Source organism: Chamaea fasciata, unplaced genomic scaffold (genome assembly GCF_029207755.1).
Source record: "Chamaea fasciata isolate MVZ Bird 193981 ecotype frontalis unplaced genomic scaffold, bChaFas1.0.hap1 SCAF_7, whole genome shotgun sequence".
NCBI lineage: Eukaryota > Metazoa > Chordata > Aves > Passeriformes > Sylviidae > Chamaea > Chamaea fasciata.
The window spans coordinates 31426128-31438362 of NW_027094092.1; the positions used below are offsets into that span (position 1 = coordinate 31426128).

At 33.5% G+C, this 12235-nt stretch overlaps 1 protein-coding gene across 1 annotated transcript in view; it reads right to left on the reverse strand.

Moving 5' to 3' along the window:
* Positions 1–12235, reverse strand: part of RYR3 (ryanodine receptor 3) — a 194785-nt gene that overhangs the window by 99047 nt on the left and 83503 nt on the right. The window contains exons 20-32 of the mRNA XM_066188306.1: positions 11690–11906; positions 11393–11497; positions 10888–10991; positions 10374–10457; positions 8877–9036; positions 8290–8437; positions 7988–8193; positions 7134–7308; positions 5473–5681; positions 4118–4302; positions 3357–3393; positions 2830–2990; positions 2110–2275 (exon numbers count right to left, since the gene is read on the reverse strand). Of these exons, the coding sequence (XP_066044403.1) occupies positions 2110–2275; positions 2830–2990; positions 3357–3393; positions 4118–4302; positions 5473–5681; positions 7134–7308; positions 7988–8193; positions 8290–8437; positions 8877–9036; positions 10374–10457; positions 10888–10991; positions 11393–11497; positions 11690–11906 (1957 nt within the window). The remainder of the gene's footprint in view (positions 1–2109; positions 2276–2829; positions 2991–3356; positions 3394–4117; positions 4303–5472; positions 5682–7133; positions 7309–7987; positions 8194–8289; positions 8438–8876; positions 9037–10373; positions 10458–10887; positions 10992–11392; positions 11498–11689; positions 11907–12235) is intronic.

The following is a 12235-nucleotide window of genomic DNA, read 5'->3' on the forward strand; positions in this document are numbered from 1 at the left end:
ATGTCTATACAATTAAGTTAAATTTTCAGATGTTCAACTAAATATATTATTCACATCGTGGTGCATTTTGTGTATCATGTACAGATGTTGTACATAATAAGCACAACTACAACATTTGTGCTGTGAAGGAGTCCTAACTTTGAAGACAATCTATCAAAAAGTATTTTCTCAGAACTATGTCTTTGGGCATCAACAAAATAATATAGGGCTATGTATTAACATTGCAAACTTTCTGGTAAGTTAAAAAATCCACAACACCAAATCCAGAAAACAAAGGCATTCTGTTCTTGGTGTATGGGGGTTTTTTTCCTGAATATCACTGTGGCATTTGATAGCTAGATCAAGAATTACAGAAAAATTCATTTCCTCTCTTAAATACGTTGGCCCTTTTAAATAAATCTCTTAAACAAATAGGCCTTTTATTAATGAAAACAGCATACCAATATTGTTCTTCTATTTCAGTTAAGAAAATTGAAAAGTGCATGCAAACTGTTATAAGACTAGAATAATTACGTAGACTAAACAAATATCAATTATTTGTGGAAAGTGGTGTGATAGATTTGATTTATTAAAATATTTTAAAAGTCTTACTTTATTGCAAAAATATTCAAGACATGAAAATGAGAACTACATAATACTATTTTCATTACTTTCAAAAAAGGAGAAAAGATTTAAGCTACTCCAAATAAGAAAAAATTAAATAATATTTCACCAGTAGTTGTAACAATCTTATTGGCTTATACTATTTTATATCTATGGGAAATGCTGGATATTTTCATTTTTCAGTAGACCAGGTGTAACGGGTTTATTGAAAAAATATTTCCTAAAAGAACTTCAGGTATTTTTCCATAAAAAAATAAAAGAAACAGAGAAGAAATAATGGTATTTGCTGAGATAGTGTAAAATTTAGTACAGAGAACATGATTATATTAATTGCAAGTCATTTAAGGGAAAACCTGAAAGACCTATTTACACTAAATTCAAGAATGTACATCTTCCACATCTGTCTTTTCATACATCTCCTAGCAAGATAAGAAGAACAGCTAAAGGCTGTCAATGAAAAAACCCACATACACCCACTATAAAGGAACACACCAAAGTTTCATGGGTTTGCTCAGAAGCTTTCATATTAATTTTTATCTAGTTAGAAAAACAACAAAGCAGGGCTAAGTGCTTTAAATGCCTGTTTTCACATTGGGTTGACATTCTATATTCTCCCAGCGTGGCACTGAAGTTACTGACCATTATTACAAAATATTCCAAAATTGCAATTACTAGATAACCTCCCACCCCCATTTACAGGCTGTGTGCAACCCTGCCACATTCATTTTCAATGGAGTCAGTATAAAAGTTTCATAAAATCTAGTTAAATAACATTTCCTTTTGGTCTGTGCAACGGATTTGAGGGAGTGATATAGAAGAAAGCAATGAATTGTTGGTAACATTGGACAACCTCTTCCACAGTGAGAGATTTACTATGGGCAACTGATCTCACTAAGAGAAAATCTCAACAATCTGGTGCTGAAAACTCCTGTCAATGAGACATAATGACACCATTATAACAACATAATGACACCATGCTTTGAAGATATTAATATCATTTAGGGCCCACACACCTTGTTTTGGCTTTCTGCATTAATGCATATTTGAATTTTATGCTTTATAACTTATCAAATCATAAGCTCTCCAAATCACAAATCAGCTATCTGCAGAAGACACAAACCCTGGTAATAATTAACTAAATTTTTCTTCTTAATTCATATCAAAACTTACTATTATCTAAAGTCTACTTTTGAACTTCTGCTACTTAAAATATTTATTTTCCCTTTATTGTATACAGATTCAGTTGAAAAAATAATTTAAAGAATTAACTTTATTAATCAAGATTCTGAACCACACAAACTCAGATTTAAAAAATATTTATCTGAACATATTGAAGCAACTCAAAAACATAGCCTTACAAGAGAGCGACAAAAAGAGGGATAGACCGGAATGATATAGGAAAACATGTTATCATCACACAAATGGTGTCCAGTTAGATACGTGAAAAAGAGAATTAGCATCAAAACAAGAAGCTTACTAGAGAGCTTCCTGAAAATCTGATAATACCTGATAACAAGTGCCAAGCTCTCTTCCATTGGCTGTGAATGACACCATTCCAGTAGCCAGGTCAACAAAGCATCCGATTTCTATGTCAACATTACTGCGACCTGATCTCTGGGAATTAGCAATTACATCTCCTCCCCAAACCATGTAACAGTTGCTGCGCTTCACACTGAAAGAACAACATGAACAAAGCATAAGTCACATTGAACTGGGTGGAGATATACTTTTCAATGGAGGAATACCTAAGGGATCCCCAAAGATGCTTGTTATGTTGTTAGTTTACTTGCTCATTAAAAAACCTTTATTTTTTTGTAATGTACCAGCAACATTGTGGGTAAGGGATCAGACTAAATACACTTTTTTTTTCTTTTTTATAATTATGAAAAAATTTCACAGGCTGCTGTGTGCACTTGTAAATTGCAGTAAAACAAGCTAGTTCATCCACAGGGAGTAAAGATAGATATTAAATGAAAGAAGCATCTTTCATTTAAAATTCTTTCCAGAAGAAATTTTCTTTCCAACAGAACATTAATGATAAATTCACTTTAACATGTCTACCTAAAACACATTCATCTATAAATGAGCACAGAAAATTCATACTCCATAATCAATTTCCTTATTAGTTTAATTAATATTTAAAATATCATCAGGCTTGAGAACATCTGACTTTTAAACAACAGTATTATAATTAAAACTTTAATAAACTATAAAATAATTCCATACCTTTCATGAACTCTGCCTCTCTCATCGCCTAAGGTAACTGTCACTGTACAATTTTTATTTAGGTCAAAATTCTCACTGTAAAAATGATAGTCTGGTGTTACCCAGCCAACCCAGACAGAGGCTGGGTCTTGACCAGCAAATATCCGCAGTGAGTAAAAATACTGAAAGGAGGAAAAGAGCATATTAGTAATAGAAATCTAAGGTATTTTTTCAAGGAATACTCAAATAGTGATTTTTAAAAAACCCTCTCCTATGTGCCAAACTTCAATAATAGTAATTCACATTCTTCTAATAAGTCATTTTAAATACCCTTAAATTTTAAAAAATAGACTAGTGTTTTAGGTTGGTGAGGTTTATGTTTACACAAGTTATGCAATTCTGGATATCATTATTTATAAACAGTGTTATATCATAGAAAATTATTAAAAATGCTTCTTTCAATGGATCAATTTCTAATGAATGTGTGGCCACAAATAAATGTACTTCAAAATATTAGAAGAATTAAGCATCTCAGCATGTTTACTTACCGTAGTAGAAGGGGGAGCAATTTCTTGACTGTGCTTTCTACAATAAAGGAAAATCAGTAAATAATTCAAAAATATATCTTAGTAAAAAAATTAGTCATTATTAGGCTAAGTATACTTTAAAACTTACTAATGTAAGTTAACTAGATAACCAGTTTGCTTGGTACTGAGTATGCATTAGCAAAGACGGTACGGGATACTGATATACAAGTAAAATAATTGATTGCAGTTAAGGTAGAGAGTGGGAGAAGAGGCAGATTTACGGCAGTTAAATAAAGATAGAGGTAATTCTGAAAGGTGCAGGACCCATTGATACCTTTATCTTTAAAGGTATCTTTAAAAATCTGTCCCACAACCTTTTTCCTTTTAATGAATTAGGCACTTTTCTTGTAACAACGATCTACTGAACAATAATGTTGATGAGCAATAACCCAATGGGTAAAAAACACTAAGCTGGTTTTCCAGCCTAGCTTTTTCAAATCATAATAATTCAGGAAAAATTGAAATGCTTAGGCAGAGATCCATAGACCTTATGATGCAACTCTTTAGGAAAGACTCTATCTTTTCTGGACACAGCATTCTGCAGCGAAGGTGGCTTATAAAACCATCAAGAATAAAAAAATCTGAGTGACACACATTTTATGCTAATCTGTGTTTAGTGCAAGAGTAAGTATAAAATTTTGAGTATACAGTAATAAAGAATTATATAGCATAATACATTTACACTGAAAGCATGAAATAGGACAACCAAACCCAAATCTAACCGTTTTTGGAAAACATCAGATGAGGCATTTTCCACACCCATGCCAAAGTTGAATGATGAGTGGAACTCAATGGGCATACTCAAACGACAATATATCATGTCTGAATTGCTGTTCTGTGTGCCAAATGTTTTGTGAGTAACTTTTAACCGAGGTGGACTCTCAATGGTTCCATCAATTCTCCATATCTAAAAATAACAGAAAAAAATTCAAATAATACTATCCAAAATATGCTGAAATCTTCCATTAAGCAGGTAGAGGATGAGAAAATTGAAAGAGCCAACTTAAATTTTTCACAATTAATTATTTTCAAAACTATGCAGCTTGATTCTCTGATATTGAATTTAACCTGAAAACCAAGCAAAGCAACAGATTCAGTATATCCTGACTTTAGTAAATATTTTCAAGATTTTCCATTCAAGAGTTAAAAAAAGTATATACTTGATTGAACTAATTCACTTTAAGTACACAAGTAATTGAAAAACTGCATCACAAGAATCAGTAATTTTCTACCACAATGAGAAGAAATATCCATTAGAATCACTCAGAGGGTTATTATGGACTTTGATTCTGATGTTACTTTCCCTTGTGCTAAAAAAGTGAGTTTCCAAACTCAGTGATAGGAACATTTAAAAAAACTTTTAAAGACAGGAATAGTGATGAAATAATCCTGATAAAATGAAAAAAAAATGCTGAGATCATTTAACTGGAATTCAGTGAAATGTATTTTGCTTAAGAAGGAAATATTCAGAGACAAGCATTAGAGAATAATTGGCTACACCTAAATTAAAGTAAATGTCCTAGAGAGATTATAATAAAAAAAACTCCTCAGGAATTCAAAATTATCATTTTGGAATATATTAATATGAAACAATTTTTAGAAAAGACAGGATATATTATTCTGCTCCAGGATAGATTAGTTAGGGAATTTTGGAATTCCTATCACTGGTGCATCATAATGAAAGAATCTGTGACACCATAGGTACATTTAAATGTCCTCAGACTTCAGCTGAACAATTTTCAGATATTTAAGAAAAATTTATAGTAGAGAAGGTTTAAAAAGTGAAAGAATACGTAGGATAGAATATAAAATAACTCCATAACTAACATATTTCTAGTAGCTAACCATAACATAAATTAGTGCGTCGTATAATAAACCAGATAGGTATATCCATAGGAATCCGTACTACCATAAGTGAAACAGAAGATAGACAAGATCATCTGGAATTATCTAAGAGTGACTTAATAGAGTTATATGACAAACTATCTGATGACAGTAAGTATTAGTAAGGGTTTAATGTCTCAGCTTGCTAAACAAACAGCAGTCGAACAGGTGTCTCCCTGACATGTAATGTTACCTTAATGTGAGGATGACTTTTTGGCACATTGACAAATGTTGGTAAGCGTTTACTAAACCACATAGCAACATCTCGGTTCATGTTAACAGCAAAAGGTTCAAAACCTTCTTGGAGGCCACACATGGTATAATACTTGAATGTACTGGCATCCATTCCAAGGTTCATGCGACCAATCTGAGATAGGCCCAGTGCACAAATTGGAACAAAACCTAAAGAAAAAAAAAGAAAACACAAAAAAACTTAACAGTAACTTAGTTTAAAACCAGATATTCTTTATTTTTGATCCATCTCATGTGAACTAAACATTAGCTCCTACAAATCATGCATATGAAGGATGACAGCAGCAAGGATTTAAAGCCACCTTATTATGTACTAAAGTCTAAGTACAATATAACTGCTACCAACCCCCCTGAGAACTTAGCCACTATCCTGTTTTATTTGTTATCTTTCTCATTTTTAGACTAACAAACATGGCTTTATACAACAGGCTGGACACTGGAAGCCAACCTTGGCTAGATCAAAGTTATTAACAAAAGTTCAGTAGAGTCTCTGAGGACACCAAATTTTCAAAAGGACTTTCAGATGAGGTTCAGGTATCTCCATACATTTGTTTAAAATTTACTTTATCATAAATAGGTACAGGGGGTTTTTTGCCAGCCTTCATTCCTCCATCATTCACAACGGACAAATACAAACTGCTTTAATGTTAGCATTTTTTATGACTCAACTTTTTGATCTCCATATATCTTTAGACAGTGATGAAAGGCTGTTGACTTATTTCACCATTTCCCCAAGAAACGGAATTAGGAGCAAGATTAGGGAAAAGCCAACAGTTCAACCTCTAAAGGAGAGATTTCTTCTCCTAAAATTTAGGGCTTCAGTACAGCTTTGTTAAGGCAGTCCTTCATTCTCTACCTTTATAAAAACTCCATCAATGAAAAGATCAAAGATGAACAGTAAGCAACTGCAAAGTTTTCTGTCAATTACTAACAGGTATGAAGCTATTACTGGTTGGAGGAGATACACTTACAAAGATAATGTCAATGAAAATATAAAGCAAAACAGTATGAAAATATTCTCCAACTCTTTTACTACAGTCACGTAGATACTACTTTTTAAAAAACCAAAGGCCAAAAACAGAAGAGGAAAAATATCCCAGGAAAGGGGGAAATTTGGAAAAGATTAATAGAACAGAGAAAAAAAAAATTGGACTCAAGTTATGTTGGAAAACTCTTTCTTTTGATGCAGACTGTCACCACACAGTATTCATTTGGTCCTTCACAGACATGAACGTAGTATATTCATGCTCTAGTGAGATTATCAGAGACTACATTTTCAAGTTTTGGAAATTTTTCAGGATGCTTATTATTACCACTTCTTAGCACTGAAGTCCTGAGAGAAAGCCTAGCAACAGTGAGAAAATTTACCTACTCTGACTGCTGAAACTCCATTAATGTGGTTAAAGGAGAAAAGAAATTCAGTTTGTGCCACACAAGGACTCTGAAAATAAATTTTTATAAGTTAATGTATAGCACAGTCTGCAGGCTCACATCAGTGCAATATGATTTCTCAGCTCACTGAGCCATTATGAGAGACTAGTTTTTCTGCTGCTTGTATTGTTTTGTCTTCTAATAACCATGTGACTATAAAGGGGAAGTTACCATTTTCTATTGCAAAGTCAGCAAACGCAAGTTCTGAACCTTTACTGGTTATAAGCAACTCTCCATTCAGAGTAAAGATGATTGACTTGTCATCCAAGTTTATCATGCAACCAACCACATCTCCTGGTTGCCAGCTTCGTCCAAAGAATCCGCTGCCTTGATGCCAACACTGGCCCTAAATGGAAAACCAAGTAAATAAATACAGTGATAAAATTAAAAATTAAATAGAAAATAAATAAAGAAACCCAAATATGTTATTTTTCAGGATCCCAAAGTAATTTGCAAACAGCACTGATCATGACTTTTGCCTTAGAGATAACAGAGACATAGAGCAACTAAGGCACCCTAACTTCAATTGGAATTTCCTATACAGTTTGGAACCCGATAACTACTGTTCACCAGATTCAACTTTTTAAGCACAGGGTCATTATTATCATCCTTCTGGTCCTTTAGGAGACAAACTTGGGAAGAAAGGATACGCAGAAAGCAGAAAAGACAGAAAAAGGAATACAGACAGTGGTTCTCTCAGTCAATGAAAAACCTTTTTTGATTTTTGTAAAACACCACATCAAAAAATGGAAACGAATGCTATATCTAGTTTATAATTATGGCAGACTTCTTTACTTAGTTGGGTGTAGCCTAGGAAGATACATATAAACCAACACTTCTTTGTTAGCATAATCTCATGACCAGAACCAAAACGGTGATACTATCCAGTGTAAAACAGAGCTCAGAGATATCTTTATATGAATCAAAAACATTACAGTACTTGATGTAGAGTACACAGAGGAAACCTATCCTGCAGTTCTGTGTCTAGCCTCTTTGTAGATCAAAAGAAGTAAATGTGTACTGACTTTGCTTCCTTCAAATACAAATGCTTGGTCATCAGCTCCCAACTCTACGTCAGGTCGACAGCCTGGCCTGGCCCAGCCAACACGCATATCTCCACCTGTCACAGCTTCAAACTCAAAGTACCACTTTCCAGACTTCACTGCATAGGATTGTTCTACTCTGAAAAATCGGATCTTGTCAATGCTGACTTTTTCCACTGTTTGGTCAGCTGTAAAATAAACAGAGGAAAAACCCGTCTTTTAGTAATAAAATGAAACTATAAATGTCACTAAAAAAGGCCATGATTCTTACTGAAAATACATACCTATTTCTTGGTCAGGTGGCTCAATACTATAACCATAGCCTGCAAATGTTCTAACAGCTTCACGTAGGCTGTCTCTGTTTGATTTTTTAGTACGTTCATCTAATAATGCATACGGCACCAGCCGAGGATTACGTTTGTTCTTAAGATCCTGAAAGGGATTATAACAGCAAGAAGAATAGTCTGTTTAGACAACACAAAGACTTTGACTGATAAGACAGAGTATACTGTGGCATCATGTAATGATTAAAGAAGAGAAACAGCATTAATGAAGAAGAGTTCCATGAATGTAAGCTCAATTGATTATCTGTTAATAACACTGAAAACCCAAACATAAGAATGAAAGAGAGGGATGGAAATATATTCTCATACATCCAGCAGCTGCCAACATACAGGTCTGACAATCCAGGTTTTTATAGGCAGGGGTTCTTTTCCCGCTCCCAAACCTCTCTGGCTTTTCCAGTTATTCCAAGATTATTATTTTCTTCTGCATTTATCATCTTAACTATCACTCCCTCCCAAATGATGTTCTAGAATAAAAAAAGCTCACATTCTTCACTTATTCCAAATGCATGTAAAGAAGTTCCTACCTGTTGAATGCCGTAGGTCCACCCTTGCTTAATTCTGTCTTTTGCCCAGACATTATGTGCATTTTCTGCCAGTTTGTCAACTAGAAATTCTTGAGAAGGTAACAATTTCACTTCAGAAAGATCAAGAGGGGCAGGTTTATATCCATTTGACATCATGTAACTGTAATTCAACATAGCAAAACAGAGTGTCAAGATATCCCAGTTATTGTATTTAAATCTTTCTGTGAGGCATTCATAGGGTGAAAATCATTGTATCTCTCCACTGTTTAATCTCCTACTCCCCTGTTTCTTTGCAAAAAATCTTCCATTGTGTTTGGTCATTGACTAGGATACAAATTGGATTCTAGCAGCTCATCTCATTTTCCACCTGCTTGCACAATAGCTAATTAAATGTGACCCTATATACATGCCTAAATGGTTGCTTATAAAGCAACAAAATTGTTATTGAATGACTGACTACTTTTTAATATATTTTTATATTTGTCATTTAAACATTTCAAGTCATTTCTATTTTAAAGGTCTGTGTGATAATAATTTTTATGAGTTTAATAAGAACTCATCATACAGATCTTAAGTTGAGATCCTACTCAACTATCATTAAGTATGGTATTTTAATTAACTATTCCATAGGTAAGGACTGCATTACCATTTTTTCCAACAGAAGAAAAAAAGTTAACTATTGTTCTTATCACTTTTTCACTGAATAAAAAGTTTAGTAATTTTTTAACAGTGGCTATTATTTTCTCCAACCCTTCCATATTGTGTAAGGACTACCTGCCCTTTTAGACATATTCAGATTCTCTTTTGCTCAAATCAGGTTGTTTCCATTAATTAGGACATTTCAATAGATATTTTAACAAAAGAATAATAGCAAACCAGTTTTATGATAGACTGTTTGCAGTATGAACCTTGAGAATAGATCTTTTTTTCCTTTTTTTAATTAATGCCATCAACTGGATCAAGATTACCATCTCTCATATCATAAAACTATGTATTTTACTGCTCACTTGAAACAAATAACTTTGTTTCTCATGGATAAATTTCTTTCTGGAAAAAGGACATATGGTGGGCTGATAAAGTGATGTGAAATGGCAAGTGTCCAACTTGCTGTTTCTGTCTCCTACAAAAAGTGGTAAACCTTATTTAAAATAAATACAGTTACCATCCTATGAATAGACTGTTCTTTACTATGACGCAGAAAAGCACTACAGTGTTGTATTTAACTTTGGAGTGTCTGTTCTAGGGTGATGTAACACTACTACAATTGCCTGTGGTTTAAGTATGTCACTGTTCCTGTCTCGGAACAACTTCAGGAGGTGATGTAGCACAGCAGTATTCACATTCCAACATCATCACAGCCAAGGTAATGGCCTAACCAGAGATCTGTAAGACCTTATCAGGTATGGGGTTCATATCCAGTATTCTTTAAATGAACTTAAAATATTTTATGTTTATAATAAATGTTATAATATGTAGTTGTTACCATAAGGTACATACTTTTTAGGAAGTTTGACTTTTTTAAGATCTTCCTCAGCTGCTGGATGAGCATGAACAATGTGACATCCAAGGGCCAAAAGCGTTCTGGCATAAAAAGGGCATTAGTGAAACACAGTATTATAGTTCTCATGCATTGTATAAATACGCAGAAGAAATTATACTTAAAAAACATGGAAGTAATCCAAAATAATGGTATTTTAAAACCCAAATATTTTAATTTATCAGAATTAAATAAATAAGCCTTCTTCAAAGACTAAAAAGGCACAAATCTATGGCTTGAGATTGCTACCACTTTATTAAAACGAACAGGATTTGGTGGTGTTTTTTTCTTTGTCTCTCTGTAGAGACAAAGTTTTTCTGCATCATTCTGATTGGGTTCCTGGGACTTCTAGTAAAGTTAGCAGAATATTTTTGCAGGAGATATTTGAATGGTTTTTATATCTTACAACAGTATGATGCACTTGAATAGAAAGAAAATTTTAAAACTTTATTTTCTTTTCTATTTAAATCTCACTTGAGGGTTTCAGTTGACATTTGCAAATTATAATTCTTCTCTGTCTCAGGCAGTTTTGAGAATTCCACAAGACACGGATGATGTCTTTTATTATCATCCCGTATCTGCAAAAGAGTAACAGAAAAGAGTACTTTCCTGATAGAATCAAGAATCACAGTAAAAACTCAGTAAATTCTTTGCAGTAATGAAGTCATTATAAGCAATACCATTTATCTTCGTTCAATGACAGCAACTCATAACTATGTAAGTCTCCTTTTCCCATGATTCATTTGTAATGTACACTATAAACATTCCTCCATAACTAATGAAATAACAAAACAAAGGAATTTGAATGGTCAAAAAAGTAACCAAAAAGTGTGTCCTTCCATAGTACATGTTCACCTGTTCTTGGTAATGTATAGAACACCATGGAATACCCTACTCAAACTCCAAGTCCAGGTTTGGGCTGGTAGGAGATTTTACCTAATACAGTTGACTATGCCCAGAGAGGTCATTCAAAACATACCTTGCCATATGTCCAGCCCAGTTCTATTTTATTCATTCCCCACAGTTCATGGATATTTTCAGCTAGTTTGTCCCTGATCTTTTCAAGATGAAAAGGAAGAGCAACCTAAGAGAACAGCATAACAATTCAGGAAGTGAGAGGTTCCAGTTGCCACACCTTGTATGTCCAAGATCATCTAGTTTATTTAATATATCACAAAAAAACCAAAAGAATTGCTAAGAGGGAAGATTTTATATTGTGAATTTAAATTTTGAACAGACATATGTTTTGGATCTCAGTATTGCAAACTTCACATACCTGACTGGTGTCTATTGGGCAAGGGATAAAAGAAGCTTGTGAGAGAAATTGTGTTGTACCCAATAAATCCCTCACACCTTCAAAATCTCTTTTATATTCTTTGACTGGTTCCAGTTTCATCTTCTCTTTTGGAAGCAATGCTTCATAACAGGGAGCATAGCCAGCAGGAGGCAGAAATTTAAACTCTCCATGACGTCCACCCAACAAGAAACGAACTCTGTGATTTTCAATGAAGCAATTAGACTCTTAAATAGTCAGCATATACTATCATTATGAATAAATAATGTAGAAGCCTAAGCATTTATTTTACTACCATTTACAAAAATGCATGTGTGCTTCATGTTTTGGTAAACACCAAAGGATTACCAAGCATTCATACTAGCAGATACTGTCAGTAAAACCATCACCTACCAACTATTTTTAAAAAAAATTGTTTTGGCCAAAACAATAATGTAGTAGCATATTTAAATATTTCTCACTTAAAAATGGTTGTAAGTTGTGAATTTTTAAATGGATTTAAGGGATTTGGAAACCAATCTAATTTAA